Source organism: Anabas testudineus, chromosome 9 (genome assembly GCF_900324465.2).
Source record: "Anabas testudineus chromosome 9, fAnaTes1.2, whole genome shotgun sequence".
NCBI lineage: Eukaryota > Metazoa > Chordata > Actinopteri > Anabantiformes > Anabantidae > Anabas > Anabas testudineus.
The window spans coordinates 5,815,117-5,830,958 of NC_046618.1; the positions used below are offsets into that span (position 1 = coordinate 5,815,117).

General features: G+C 41.5%; 2 protein-coding genes across 3 annotated transcripts; one reads left to right on the plus strand and one right to left on the minus strand.

The window, feature by feature from the left end:
- Window positions 1–131: 131 nt before the first annotated feature.
- On the plus strand, window positions 132–7,594 carry ggt1a (gamma-glutamyltransferase 1a). Its single transcript, XM_026342536.1, has 13 exons — window positions 132–1,363; window positions 1,535–1,714; window positions 1,804–1,934; window positions 2,042–2,131; window positions 2,507–2,699; window positions 3,279–3,439; window positions 3,585–3,734; window positions 4,171–4,307; window positions 4,476–4,663; window positions 4,817–4,944; window positions 5,401–5,513; window positions 5,614–5,727; window positions 6,101–7,594. Exons 1-13 carry the CDS (start codon window positions 1,308–1,310, stop codon window positions 6,245–6,247), a joined length of 1,788 nt encoding a protein of 595 aa, XP_026198321.1. The 5' UTR covers window positions 132–1,307; the 3' UTR covers window positions 6,248–7,594.
- Window positions 7,595–9,023: 1,429 nt separating this feature from the next.
- Window positions 9,024–15,330, minus strand: anapc5 (anaphase promoting complex subunit 5). Of its 2 annotated transcripts, none has more exons than XM_026344194.1 (18): window positions 15,198–15,330; window positions 14,778–14,987; window positions 14,600–14,679; window positions 14,290–14,399; window positions 13,946–14,189; window positions 13,699–13,765; window positions 13,433–13,534; window positions 13,146–13,336; window positions 12,933–13,014; window positions 12,727–12,819; window positions 12,012–12,193; window positions 11,641–11,776; window positions 11,408–11,482; window positions 11,036–11,157; window positions 10,849–10,956; window positions 10,356–10,503; window positions 10,064–10,226; window positions 9,024–9,959 (listed from the first exon to the last, which is right to left on the minus strand). In XM_026344194.1, the coding sequence occupies exons 2-18, from the start codon at window positions 14,973–14,975 to the stop codon at window positions 9,739–9,741; spliced, it is 2,322 nt and encodes a 773-aa protein (XP_026199979.1). In that variant the 5' UTR covers window positions 14,976–14,987; window positions 15,198–15,330; the 3' UTR covers window positions 9,024–9,738. The 2 variants fall into 2 exon arrangements, with proteins under 2 accessions (XP_026199979.1, XP_026199978.1); XM_026344193.1 differs by having other exon boundaries at window positions 14,778–14,992; window positions 15,198–15,310.
- Window positions 15,331–15,842: the final 512 nt, after the last annotated feature.

Consider the following 15,842-nt stretch of genomic DNA (forward strand, 5'->3'; position numbering starts at 1 on the left):
TTTCACAACGTGTGTGAAACAAAACTGAGTTTGAAATGTCTATAAAGGAACATTTGTTGATGAATCACATAATACAACTAAATGATAGGTGCCAATCGCAGCACTCCAAACAGAGTCTGCCTGTGAAACAACAACTATTATTACAGAGCTGCAGCCGCCAGTGAAAACACATGACATCACCTCTGTGTGTCTGTAGGCTGTGTTTCACCTGTCGCTCACGAACAACAGCCTCGTGGGATCTGATATGCTGCAAGACTTTTCCTTTTATTGTGAGGAAGCAACTGGAGGGAAACCTGGTGGGTAGGAGTGTGTCCCTCTCAGCAAAGTCAGAATGAAACATGTGACTCGCCCTGAGGGTCAAATAGGAACATGCTTCGAGCTAATATTTCATAAAACAATCGCCATTCAGTGACAGTGCTGTGTGCACAAAGGCTGAAGGAAAAGCTTTTGTGATTGGAAACAGATACGTAATTGTCCTTTTCTGCCATAAATCAGCCCTGTCCATTAAATAGACTCTTCTCCTCAGGGCAGCTCTGAACCTGGGAGATCCAGAACAGGATAGCGCTGATTAGATTTAGACACAATCACAGCCGCAGCAGTAGGCGCAGCCCACAGGCTCCTTTGATGGTGCTTTATCAGCTTGGCCCAGCAACAGGAGTGCACAGTGGATTAGCTCAGGTTCCACAGAAGGGTATTTGCTGTTGAGAAACTCCTGTCACTGCCAGCTCGAACCTGTGCTGCTTGGTGAAGGCTCAGGCATCTCAATTGGTTTGAGGATGCCTGCAGAATAAGTCAAACAGTCTGTGACACAGCTACTGAGCATGGCAACGCTGCCGGCTGAGCCAATCACGCTGATCCCCCAAGTCAGGGCTGAATGCAGCCTGCATCTGTAAACGGATCGCTCACACCTTCACTTTGGCAAGATTGATATCAGTGTGAAATGGAAGGTTACGGAGGACTAGAAATACTCAAGAGCTACACTCCAGTATGAGGAAAGGGAGGCACCTGTCCTTTGACAATATGATGTCTAGTTTAAAACATTTTTCTAAAAGCAAATTTTCAGTTTCGAACCTCACAACCTTTGTGACTGATGCCAAAACTCAAACTCAGACTAGTTATAGTATGCCCCTATTTCTTGCCTATTTGCGTAACGAGCACGTGGTTGTTATTTTAAAAATGCTCATCAGAACGCCAGTCGCTAAGTCACACCTAAAAACCACAAATAATACACCATGTTTCTGCACAATGACTGATGCGGGGCCGACTGAACACCTTGTCATTACTGTTAACACACCAAGAGTCGATAAATGGCCAGCTCTCTTCAGTCTTATTTGTCTATTATTTTTCCATCTTTCTTTGAAAGGTAAGTGAATTTTCTGCTCTCCCCTCTTAAAAAAAATCTAATGTCCTTTTTTCCCCACACCGTAATCCGTGTAAAGGTTCGACCTGCAGTTCTGATAGCTGATGTATGGAGGAGAGGGCACTTGTGTCTGAGCTGAAGGATCTCACAGTGAGGTGTGCTGACTTTCCCAAGCAGGAAAATGGTTGGGAAGTCCCTGATTGCTGGTCTGGTGGTCCTTCTGGTGGCTGCAGTGAGTCTGTTCCTTGGGGTGTTCATGGGTTTGGGGAAGAAAAACACGCCTCCCCCCTCGGACCACTTCTATTCAAAGGCTGCTGTGGCTGCTGATGCTGGAAAGTGTTCAGAAGTGGGGAGGTAAGGAGCCTCTCATACTCTAGACCTGCTTTGACTTTTCCACATGTGACAGACTGTGATATCACATGGCCTGATTGTTGTCTATACAGGGACATTTTGAAGAGAAATGGTTCAGCCGTGGATGCTTCCATCGCTGCCTTGCTATGTGTTGGCCTTTTGAACGCTCACAGCATGGGCATCGGAGGAGGACTCTTCTTCGTCATCTATAACGCATCCACAGGTGTGTGTGCATAAGAAGCTACAACTTCTCAACAAAGTAAAACAGGCAAAATAATATTTATATATATTTTAAAACTTGTCAATCTGTTCTGATTTTCTGCTTAACAGGAAAAGTGGAAACTATAGATGCAAGAGAGACAGCACCCATGAACGCAACGGAAGACATGTTTGGCAACAACACCAAACTTTCCCATACAGGTAGCAACTAGATATGAGCTGTTGGAACATTTCCAAGGCACAGGAGGGTGACAGTGATTCACTGGAGGCATATCTGACTTTATGTGTTGTGTGATTCTGTTGAAGCCACTTTACCATGACCGGTGTAGCTACAGACGAATATAGAGAGGATAAATAGTGTAGTCTTAAATCTATCCAACCAGCTCCTCTCAGAAGTTCTTTCATATTAAACATGCTGGTTCATAAAAGTAAAATACAAAATACCTCTTTGTGTTTACAGTGTGTGTAGATGTCTCAGGGTGTCTGTGTCTTTTAGTAGGCCTTCATACACACTAGACAGAGAAGAGAAGAGCTTGTGAAATTCAAAATAGTGGCACTGCTGTTTTTGCCTGACAGGTGGATTGTCCATAGCAATTCCAGGGGAGATCCGTGGTTATGAGATGGCCCACAAGAGGCATGGCAGGCTGCCGTGGAGGGAGCTGTTTGAGCCCAGCATCGCCTTGGCTCGTGACGGCTTTCCCATAGGAAAAGCGCTGGCTCATGCCATCTTCAAGAGCAAAGACTCCATTCAAGGAGATGCCAACATGTGGTGAGTCAAGTGATGATGGGAAAGGATGAAAGACAGAAAACAGCCATCATGGATTTATTACAAGAGAAGAGCGGTGCCCATTCATTTGACTGAAAATTGCTTGTCCAGTGCATGAACAGAAAAAGGTTTCCTTGCTTCCTGGTTTGCCTCACACCTGTGCAGTTATACACTTCACATGTCCCTACCCCCACCTGCTCAGCCCTGGAGATTTTACACTGGGATGACATCACACACACATGAAAACTACTTTCCTAGGCAAAGTATTTTGAATACAAAACCTTAGTATTTTAAAAAGAAAAGCAGAGTAATAATTGCAGATGGATGTCTTGTCAACTCATCTCTTTTCTCTGGTGGTGTTTTGTGCCTCCTCGAAAGTTATAGATGTAGTACCTCGAGTGGCCCCTGGGACAAATCCAGATTTCTTAATCCATCCATAGCAGCTTCATGTTTACATGTGTACATTTTCTCCTGTAAATCTCTGTATGACAGTAAATAAGTTTAACAAGACCTTTAAAGCTTCACTTGGTTAAGTATGTTACATTTGACTATATTTATCTATCTTTTTTTCTCTTCTTCCAGTGAGGTGTTTTGTGACTCCCAAAAAAACATCCTGAAAGAAAATGATATTGTTAGATTCCCAAAGCTAGCTAACACGTATCAAAGAATAGCAGAGGAGGGGCCTGATGTGTTTTACAACGGGTCACTGGCACAGAGCATCGTGGAGGATATCCAGGCGGCAGGTACCACTTCCTTTCTTGTCCGTTGTTGTCTTTGTGAATAGTGAATAGATAACAACTTCAAAGTATTTTTTTCTAGAAATACCTCAATATAAAGCAAACATTCATGTGAGAATAATTTCTTATTACATTACCGCCTTTGATCCAGGTGGCATTATCACCCTGGATGATCTGCTGGAGTATCAGCCTGTGCTGAATGAGAACCCTCTGAAGCTCAACGTTGGGGAATACACCATGCATGTCCCAGACGCCCCCTCCAGTGGCCCTGTGCTGGCACTCATACTGAACATAGTGGATGGTGAGCAGCCTGGCCAAGTGCTTGTGCAGCCATGCAGAAGAAAGGATGTCAGGTTTCCCCAGGTCGTCCCTGGAATGTGTCTCAGCCAGTTTGGGAAGCAGAAAACAGTTCTGCTTGCCAGATTTAATTCACTGTTGAGTCCCCATCTGTTCAGGCAGAGAATCTTTAGTCATGCTTTAAATAAAAAGTGGCATCATTAATTTCAAATGAGGGATAAGATTTAATGTCTTCATATATGACTCTGGAGGAACACGTTCTCACAGATTTATATCTGCTGGAAGGGCTCGTGTTATTATTTGACTTCGAGTTTAATGACCTGCCACTGACTGAAATGGGCTTTTAGCACAATGATGGAGAAGCCTCATTAGCTGATTAGGCCAAGAAAATGGAATTTTTCATTTCCTCTAGACATGTTTTTCCTGTGGATATTTTGCAGGGTACAACTTCACAGACACAAGTGTCTCTACAGCAGAGAAAAAGACTCTAACATACCACCGCATCGTAGAGGCTTTTCGTTTTGCTTATGCCAAAAGGAGCAGACTCGGGGACCCACGCTATCTCAATATTACGGACGTAAGCCTTAATGTTTTTGTTATTTTATTTCAGCTTGATCACTGTTGTATGTTGATTTAGAAAAATTCAGGTTGGATTTTCTGTGTTGTCACAAAGGCCAAGAGAGGCGCATCATTTATGATTTGCATGGCACACTGTTGGCTCTGCTGCTTCTTTTGTTCTCCTCAGCTCATCCAAAACATGACCTCAGACTACTTTGCTGATGGCATCAGAAGTAAAATTACAGACGACACCACGCACCCAGACAACTATTATGAGCCGGACTATTTTGTCCCAGAAAACCACGGGACAGCTCACTTGTCGGTCATAGCTGAGGATGGAAGTGCTGTGGCGGCCACAAGCACCATTAATCTATAGTAAGAAGTCCACCTGTCAGAGTATTTGAAAACTATTTGAAATGTAGCCTTAGAGTTAAATATAAAATACATTTCCAGCGTGCAGGAAGCCATTTTGATGCCTATTAGCTGTGACTTTGAATTAATCATTAAAAAGCTGTTTTATTTCCTCAGCTTTGGCTCCAAAGTCATGTCCCGATCCACCGGAATAATCTTTAACGATGAAATGAACGACTTCAGCTCTCCATACGTGACCAACGGGTTTGGAGTCCCTCCCTCTCCCAACAACTTCATTCAACCAGGTGTGAATGGTTTGAGTTCTCACACCTGCATGACTTAAACCCCCAGTTTAGGTTACGGCTTTTGAACACGTGTCTGTTTTGATGGATAGTGGTGTTTTTCTATATTACTGAGAGACAAGAAAGAGGAGGTTACTTGACTCTTTTTCTCTAGTGAGGAGGACACGGAGGTGATGTTTCCATCAGCCTTTCACTGGTTCCTGCATTTGTCACTGTCAGGATCCATGATAGGTTTAGCTCACAAACAGCATCAACTTCCTTAATTTTAAAGCTACAAGGTTAATCCCTAACTTCCCTCAATGGTTCAGTGCTACTCTTTGGTTAGTTTCCAGTCATTGTAAACATGTGTTGCATTAATGTGGCAGTTTTATCTATTAAATGCAGCACGGGGACCATTAAACCTCAAGGTAACATTTATCCATAACGCAGGTGTGGCCACATTGTGTTTATTTGTTGCAGGCAAGAGGCCGCTGTCTTCCATGTGTCCCACGATCATCTTTGACCAAGAAAACAGAGTAAAAATGGTTGTAGGAGCATCTGGGGGCACAAAGATCACCACAGCCACTGCTTTAGTAAGTCTGATTCACTGACATGTACCTCCTTTCTGTAGACTCACACATTAACAATGTGACACTTGACGTCTTATTTATTTATTTATTGACTAAACAACAGGTCATCCTAAACTCCTTGTTCTTCAACTACGACCTAAAGAAAGCTGTGACAGCACCACGACTTCACAATCAGCTCAACCCTAATATGACGGTGGTGGAGCAGGGCTTTGAAGAGGTGGGTCACACGTGGACAACTTGTGGTGCTTAACAACATCTGCAATGGAATATATGAAATTGCTAAACAGCCTTGGATGTTGATTTCACTTTGATTGATTAACTACCCCACGGGCAAACATGTATTTTGAAAAGATTTTAAAGATTCAGAGTCAGTGTGAATATGAATTCGCAAAGACGTGGGATAATAACAAAGTCAGTAACTAGATTTCATCAGACAACTATTAAAAATGTTAATACTGATGTATAATGAATAGACTGAGGTATGCAATATAAAAAATCTGTTCTTTTTAATACATCTATATCTTTATCAACTGTCATTGAAGACCAGAAACTTTATATATTTTTGTATGTGTGTGTTATTATGATACCAGAGTGTTCTGGAGGGTCTGGCCCAGAAGAACCATGTAACACAGCTGCTGAGGATTCCAGACTCTGTGGTGCAAGCAGTGGTACGACAGGGAGAGCGTCTCTGTGCAGAGTCTGACCCCAGGAAAGGAGGTTATCCAGCAGGATACTGAGCGTGCATTCAGGCCCTCCTCTGCTTCTCCCAGTCTGGACAGTCTCCTAAAAGACACTGGGATAGAGCCACAACACAAAGGTTCCTGCACTGAAGGCTCGAGCTGTGTTTACACTACAGAGACTCAGACAGAAGTCCTCTCAGATGAATTTCTTTTACTCCAACATGGAAAAATGACTCTAGTGACTTCAATACCTCTTTTATTGAAACCCAATTATATACAGCATTACTTTTTGGCATTATCTCTGTGTTTTGAAGTAAAGTAAGAGGTGGCACCTAGTTTGACTCCTGTTTATGTACAGTATAACACAGTATCCAACATATTAAATACAATGGCGTAAGCACCAAACATTAGACAAATGATCATGTCATTCTAAGAAATGTTCTTAGGTAAGAATCGGAGTGATTGTAGGTTTTCTATGTAGTACTTGTAGTATTTCATTTATTTATTTTAGTCTTTTTTTTAGTTTATTTTTGTCTGGGGAAGCATTTTGTTAATAAGTGGACAGAATGGTTTATTTGTACATCAGACAGGTTAATAACCAATTGGAAACTAGACTTGAAAGCAGGTATACCTAAAACACATCTCAGGTTGTTGCCTGCTTTAACATGTTTAAAATGTCTACCTACATCTTTCTCCTGATGTAAGTTCATAATGAAACAAGCTTCATGTAGAGGCAACTCACTGTGTTGTTTTCTACCGTGCTTCAATAGTGAAACTATTAATTTCTGAAATGTACATTTTTAATATCGATTAGGGGTTAAATGAATGTATAGTGTATTCTGAAAGATACATTTGCATATATATTTTTCTAAACATGCATTGTTCTTATGCTTGTTATTAAACATTTTGGACAAAGATGCTGTATTTTACCCTAGAAACGGGGCTGTTTCTGTACTAGAATATCAGGCACAAAAAAGTACAGTACCTCTTAGTCTGGGGTTAGGGTTTGTTCCTCAGTGTTAATACTGAACCTCGTGTGTGCTTAATAAATTCTATCCAGGGCATGGACAGTATCACAATGACCCAAAGCTTCAGTGACAGACTAACAAACAGTAATTATTTTAATTGTTGATTCATAAACTAGGCCAACGTGTTGTGTTTATAACTACATTGATGTTTTCATGCAGGTATAGCCTGCACTATGCGCTAGATAGCGCTAAACCAAAGTAAAGCTGAGGCTCAGGCACATGTCTTGAGTATTATAGGTATTTGGTCACAAGCTCTGGACACAATAAACCAACTGTGATCTGCTGATGTGTCAGACTTCATGGCAACCCATCCTGCAGCAGTTGAGTGGTACAACCGGCTATTCAACAGTCCCATCTTTAAAGGTGTGCCACGTGCATAGGTAAACATAGGTGGCAAGAAAAAGTATGTGAACCTGAATTACCTGTTTTTATTATAAATTATAATAATTATTATAATTTTCTGTTGTAAAATATGAGCTGTTACAGTACATGTGCAATCCTGCAGACATTAAATATTTAAACAGCTGATGAAAAAAGCACATACAGCCTTTGATCTGCATAAAGTTTAGGAGGATTTTTTATTTTTACATATTATAGGGTGTCTAGTAGTAATAACTGTCATGACGTCAGTCCGCAGCATCTCTATTGGGGTGAGGTCTGAGCTCTGACTGGACCACTTCACATGGTGGATCTTTTTTTAAAGGCACTCTATAGTACATTTATTTTGTTATTTAGGTTATTTTTCCTGCTGTATTACTCAACTTCTACAAAGCACCAGCACACGAATGACGATGCTCCATCCACTGCACTTCACAGTTCATTTCATGTTGGTAAGCTTTTCGGTTATTAAATACAAGCACCAGGAAGTTAAATAAGTGTATTCAATATATAAATCCTTTGTGAAAAAAAAAAATTATTCGCTTAAACACATTGTTTTTAAAATCCAATAAAATGGATTCAGTTGTAGTGGGATGATAAAACCTGTTGAGGAATCAGGACTTTAGAAGAACCTGACCCTGTTTCACTTTCACTGTTCAGTGGCTTTCAATCAGCATTCAGTAAATATCTCCACTCATGTGTGCTTTTTTAGCAAATGAAAAACCAAGTACGAGCAACAATCCGAATTTGCCTTTAGGTAAAAAACTCAATCACAAAAATGTGAGTGTCAGAGTTAAAAAAATCTTTTCAGTAGCTTTTTTTTTTTATCCTATGAAATTTGTAAGAGCTTCGTGTCATGTAGATGGAACTCATGGAAATTGCTTGGCTACCCTGCAGCAAATCAATCATGCAACAGTAAGACTCTGTGGGCTATACACTAAACACCATAAGCTAAACTCTGCACAAACTTAACACAGATTCTTCTATATTCTGGAGTTTTAAATCATAAAAAGGACCCTGTGAACTGGCCTGACCCCCAGTCAGGACAAACAGGTGGTGCACGGCGCTGTGCTGTGACAACCACAATAAGCAACAGTCTTAAGACTTCACTTATAGAACAGGCTGGGTCACATGACTCTGTGACATTTATATGAAAACTGGGCTGCTTTTCCTGCGCACCTCTATAATCTGTTTGTCAGTGAGTGGCACAAAGCCAAACATGGCACTTCAATTGAACAGGTTTCAAGTGGTTATCACACACGGTAAGAAGAAGCTGCGAGTGCTCAGATCCCACGTTATGTTTGTGCATGAGGATGCACAAAACCGTCACAGCCAACACGAATGAAACTTTAACTGACTAATATTCCCACTGCAGATGTATTCCTATCATAATTACTCCTGCTGTGCCAGATTAACTGAAAATACAATAAGATGAACAAGTCGTTTATTTTCTTGAGAGAAAGACTTTAAGTAATAGATCAGAGCCCTGTCAGAACACATAAATGTAACGTTGTCAGGCAAAATAGTTCTCACAAATTGTGTCAGACATAAGTGGAATACAGATCCAGTATCTGCTGTAATGTCAGCATGGCTCTATTACAATATAAATGTGATCACAATTTCCTCCCCTGATCTCCAGCTTCATCAGTATTCCTCAAGCGTAATACGAATCATCCAGGCCACTGAAACACATTCATCTTGTAGTTAACTGTGATATTACCCTCATTCATCAAAAAGCGCTGGATAAATCAGCACTGCTGTGACAGCTACTGATAAACTTTCAACATTTCTACCACAACGGGTTGGCCGGCCTGCATGTCTTTCTGACAAAGTTGGACTGTTGCCATGGTGGAAACTAGCAAACCATGTTATATTTAATACCCATGACCATGAGTGATGAGAAAACGGATCCAATTTTGATCTACTGGACTCAGCTTTATTTACGCCTGCTGTCGTGCGATTCCATTTTTATCCTGGCACTGTTTATTTACAGATGAAATGCTTTAGTGCTGAGAGAGAACAGGACAGAGCTTCGACACCATCTAGTGGTGAACAGCAGTTACTCAACTTAGCAGTTAGTGATGGAGGCGATATGTTAATTTCAGCTGCCAGACATCGAGGTTGAGGACATACAGGGAGCAGTTAAAGTCGCATAGACACTGGTGGAGCTGGTGACTGCAGCTCTTGGTCCAGCAGCCGGAAAAGCATGGCACTTTTGTTACACTGTGAGCTGTGTCCTAAAGAATGGTGAAGCTGAGCCTTCAGGTAGTGGATGTCCCGTAGTCGCTCCTTACAGTTCAGCTTTGAGAAATATGCTGCAGCCTCCTTTAGAGTGTCGACAGCCAAAGCTGCCAAATGCAAATCTGCAGGGAGACAATAGGTAGCAGTGTATAAATGATAATGAACAAACCACGAGACACTATGAGTAAGAGGGATCAGTGTTCAGGCCGGGAAAATGGGCTGTTACCTGCTTGCCCTTGGCCGTTTGGCCTGAACCCAGCCACTGCCACCTGACAGCGGGCTGTCAGCAGCAGGGCGCGGCCTTTGTCCGTGACTGATCCATGGGCCAGAACAGGCTCAATGGCTTCATGCAGGACACTCAGAGCCTGCTCAGGAACCCCCAACATCAGCTGCAGAAAGAAAACCAAAGATAATCAACCGTGCCTGCTCATCTGTGCCGTTTTTGATTTGCATATCCTGGAGCCATGCAAATGAAGGCTCTGATGATGTCTATTTATGCTATCTCTGTTGTGGCTGACCTGAGTGAAGGCAAGGTGAAGGATGGTTTCTGAGGCCAGAGACTGTAGGTGGTGCTGTCTGGCCAGAGCCAAGGCCTGCAGGAGAAGAGGAAGGGCTGTGGAGAAGCCAGACGACTCCCAGTGGAGCTCAGCGGTGCAGAGCATCACTCTGCACGAGACACGAACAGGCATTGATTAAGACAAAATAAAGAATGTGGCTTAGTCTGGTTTCTTTGAAAACAAGTACGTCTGGAAATGTATTCCTGGAAAAATATTTTTTATTTGTCTTTTTATACAAAGATGATGACGTGTAATGTCAGTGTAGCTACAAAAATATTATAGGTTCATTAAGTTTCACCAATAAAAAAAACAAAATATCAAATGTACGTAGGTGCATTCACTCTCCTGTAGTCTCCTAGAAACATGTAATCATGGTGTCAGATAATTTGTCATCCAATAAAAGAATGAATGAAGAAAGGAATAAATACAAATAGAAATAAATTAGTCCATCTACCTGATGACCATCTCTGTACATTTGGTCTTCTCACAGTGAACCTGTAGCCGCTGTAAGATGCTGTACGCCTCAGTGCTCCGGTTGAGAGCCTTCAGAACTTGAGCTTTCCTGTCAACAAACAAACTTGTTGTTACTGCAAATTGCTCATGTATGAGACAAGACTTCAAGTGTTGTGCTTTGACATTACCTGTAGAGACCTTCTGTTTTGTTTAAGGCTGAGATAGCTGTGACTAGGGGCGCTGCTAAATGGCACTTCCCTTCGTTCATATGTCTCTCAAACTGGATTTTCAAATCACACAGCATCCAGAGCTGAAGCAGAGATCGGGTGGACGGGGAAAACAAACAAACAAACAAACAAACCACAAAACATTATTTTTTACATTTTCCTCATGTTTTACAATTTTTAGTCAACGCAATATGCTTTGGGATAAAAAAAAGAGACAATGGAACTACTTAATCTGTTATGCATTTTGCTGCCTGAAAACTCAGCTTTACTGTTCCTGCAATTACAGTTCTCAGACTTTATACCCAGGACCACAGTATGGGTGACAGAACCCACCTTGGCATGTTGCGTATGTGGAGGAAACTGTTCTTTCAGATGCTGGAGAATCTCTGAAACTGCATTGTACAGACCCTACAACAGAAGAAAGGGCACGTGCAATAAAGAGTTAAGAGTTGGAAAGCAGACTTAATCAATGTCTATTAACTTCCTGCAATGCTGGGCCAACTGGCTAATGGATATGCTACAGCAGGGCAGAAAGCAGACAGTCGAGATCAAATCAAATGCGTTACCTGCTCAGCATGGAGCTCAGCCAGGTGGCAGAGAGCCACGGCGAAAGCCTCCGTGTTATTCTGCTGGACCCCAAAATTGACTGGCTCCAGGCTGCTCATATTGAGAAGCAGCTGGGCCTGCTGCAGAGCCATGGTGCTGTATGACACACAAGAGGCCACATTAAGGACTGACACAAAAGTTTTGTGGTTTTAGTATTTAGGTTCGTCTAAAGTGTGACTTGTGCAAAATGTTAACCCCTGCATAGAAACATTAACTATTTTAGCCATGATTCACAGGGTTGCTTTAATGTGAGTGTGGTTATGGTTGTGTGTCAGTAACAGTGAACAGAACTGACAACTGTGTGTTTGGGTGGGAAGGTAAAAAGCCTGACCTCTTGCCATACATCCTCCAAATGGACGTGGTCTGGGCCAGGCTAATCTCGATCAGCTCCGACAGACTGTGTTTCCAGTGCAAGATGTCTGTGTCCTTCAGCGCGTCCATCAATTTGTGGGCTGTCTTACCCTGTGTTGCCCCCTGCTGGACAAGAGACTGAATGCCCAGAGATGCCAGGTACTATAATAGGAGAGGATTATCATTTGGTGTGCAGGACAACACATGTCTAGGATCAAATATACAAAAGCAAGGTTAAGCCAAGCAATATGACTGGTAAACTATGCATTCTCTTGTTTTTCTTCTTGTGTGGCAAGCCATGACTTCATTTACAATCTATCTTTTAATGTTACTGTGTATTCCTGTATGTTCCTTTGAGCAGGAATACTGACTACAGACCCTGTACTGGGTCCAGTAGTACAGTCTATAATCTCTTACATACATACATCATCTCTACATAATGTATTATTACATAAAGAACACCTCTGTGCTGTGTTGAAGAATTTTAAAACAGCTTGTGCAGATCAAACATGCCCAGACCTCAGATAAAGACCATCTCTTATTAGTAGACATTTGAATGGTTATTACAAAGTGCACAGATCACGGAATCAATGCAACACGTTTGTAAGCATTTTTTCTTTTTTTAACATTAAACAACTAACAAAATCAAAATGCCCAGTATGGCAGAATTGTATTTGTAATTTATTTGAACTTACTGGCAGGCAGAAATGGGCAGCCATTTTCACTGAATCCTCAGTTAACACAGTGCTGTCAGATCCCTTCATTTGTTCCAGTGTGTAGAGCCAACTCTGGGACACAGTGACAGTGAAGCGCACCACTTAAACACAATGAGCCATTAATCATGGAGAAACACTGATGTCAAGTAAAATACTGACATCACTATGGGAAAAAGGTAACTTACCAGGCAGTGCTGCAAACACACATGGTCATTGGACTCCTGGGCAATGCGAATAGCCTCCTGTAGAGCTAGGTCAGCCTGTTGACTGATGGCAAAAAAGGAGGTAAAACAACAAATAACAAAAAGTATTTGTATGGTAACTTTAATTCTATGTCAAGAAAGTATTTCATTATCATTATTATTATCTTCATAGACACCGACAGTGCTTGTACTCACTAGTGACCAAAGCGACAATGCAAGCTTGCCAAATTAAGAGCAGCGTAGCGCAGACTTCGTCCATAGCCCTCATCCCCATTGCTCTTTCCCTCATTTGCAGACAAAATGAGACGGTCAAAATAATGCAAGAGACTGTGGGCGGAGAGGAAGATGTCCTGGACCCTCATGCTGTTCAAGTAGTTTAGGTAATGCTGGAGAGAGAGTAAAATACACAGAGTTGATGAAAGAGATATGCCTCCCTCCCCTGAAGGACAAAATATAAATAAATAAAATAAGGTGGGCCTCACCGCCTCAGCAAAATCTGGATTAAACTTCAGCATGTTGTTGAGCTCTTCCTGCAGTGCAGCTGGCTTCAGAGCTTTGTTCTCATCATTCTTCAGAAGGTATGCCTGTTGAAAGATGTATTAAAAATCTGTATGCATGAGCCCTTGAGTGTCTCAACAGCTCATACAGTGTCGGTTTGACTGGATATAGATGGTGAATATTTTATATCCCATCAAATGGTCTGAAGAAGCAGGCACTTCTTTTATTTCAGCTTTACTTAAACACTCACCTGTCTTGCAAGGAAGTACTCTGCTTGTTTTTGCGACAGGGGACCTTTGCTTGGTGTATTGTCATTTCTAGAGCAGAACCAAAACAACACATGAGAATCTGCTGTTAACAGATGTCCTAGTGTAGCAGCATCAAATCAGCAGCACAGCTAATTAAACAAATATGCTAAACCTTTCAAGTTGAGTTTGTAAGTAAAATATGTTATGGCACATCAATAAAATTATTTTATCTGCAAATGGCAAACCAACCGAAGCTCTGACTCATGCAGTGGGATGTCCAACTCTTCTTTGTCTATTCTGTCACCAATAGTATCCTCAGTGCTGGTGAGGTCCATGTCGGAGTCATCTGCTGTTAGCGCTGGCAAACCCACCTGACCATCAGTAGGCTTGGCATAGTGACTGTGATAGTAATGCTGCAGGGACTTGTACAGCTTGTAGACCTGACTAAATGAAAGCTTGTTGTAGGCCAGGAGCATGTATCTCATAAAAAGACCTTAAAACACAGTTAAGTAAAAGCTTAATACGAGTCTGTCTAAACAAACATTTCAGGATTTTCAGACTTTAAGAGCTTTGAAATCATGTGTACTACTCACCCACAACACTGGTTTTATAAGCCTCAGTATCAAAAGCAGTAAATGGAGTGGGAAGAGTGGAAAAGAAGTACTCCATGTCTTTTAGCTCTCCATCTGCCATTTCGTGCAGCCTTTGAAAGAAAACACAATACAAATAGCCTTGGCAATATAAATATCTAATTACAATTCCTTGCTAAAAAGCCATATTACAATTAAGTGTCATGATTTCCTAGCACCAGTAGTCTGAGTATGGCTTACCAGGCTGTAAGCAATAACAAGACTGCATGCATCTGACTGACTAAATATAGAATATGAAGCCAAAGCAGCACACCTGAGTTTGACCGCATATGCAGTCTGAGGGCAACACTCCTCCACTGTCTTCAGGAACTGACCAAGAGTCAAATCTGGACCCTGTTAGCAGCACATGAAGCAAAAGGTACAACCATAATGAGACACCAAACTGAACAAGACAGATTACAATGTACAGTAACGGTGTCAACAACACCAACCTGTTGTAAGGGCAGAATTAGCTTGTTAAGTCGCCTTCTTTCTGGTAGTGTGATTTTAGATGCAGTCATCTCATGCAGCAGCGCCAGGACGGAGATTTTATACGGAGTAACCCAGTCTTTGATGCCAAACACGTTGGCATGGACCACCCCGTTCGTCATCATGGGGTTGAAGTACAAACTTTCATGCACACTCGCCATCTTTGTGTTCACCTAAGCTACGGCGAAGAAAGACACGAATTCAGAAGTAAACAGGATCAACATGTAAGTGGTAAGATGTTGACTACAGCCAGCAGTAAAACGGAGAGCCACAGCTAACGCTAGCTAGCATACAGAGTTCATTAAACGTTATCTAACTAAGTATCGTAAGAACTCCAATAAACTCGTCGTCCATTAGTGTCAGCTAACTTCCAAATTAAGTACCTTACTGACAGCGAAAAGTTACTTCAATCTCTTCAGGTAATTTGGTTGATTTTAAATCATGTTGACAAAATCGGACTCTTTGCTTTCAAACCGCCCTCCTCCTGTCCCCTGAAAAACACGTCATATAGAGCCCGTGCCGTTTTTTTCATTCAACTTTATTAACACGTTTCAAACAAACCAGAGACAACAACACATAATGACAATAAGCGAATATTATTTATAGCCTTTAAAAGTCGCAACTGTAGGCACAGTCAGTGGGAGTTAGTTTGATTTGGGCTTAAATTTTCCCGTTGTCACAGTAAAGAAATACAATTTATTTTGTCTTAACTATGTGGCTGTGGCAGCAAGTACACATGTGAAGCAGCGTCAGAAATAACCATTATTACACATCGTGGCGTAAACTAAAGATTAAAATCATCAGCTACAGTCTATGGGTCAAAGCAAAACAACCGGTGGACACCTCCCAAAGTAAAACTGTTAAGATAAGACGTGGTCAAATACTAGCCTATGGAAAAAAAAAGAAGATCTACTTACATTTAATACATTTTGTGTAGGATACCCCTTTATTATATTCAAAGTATAGTGTCAAATTCACACAAAAAAAACAACTTTTTCTAGGTTTTGAAGAAATGCATGAAGTTCTGT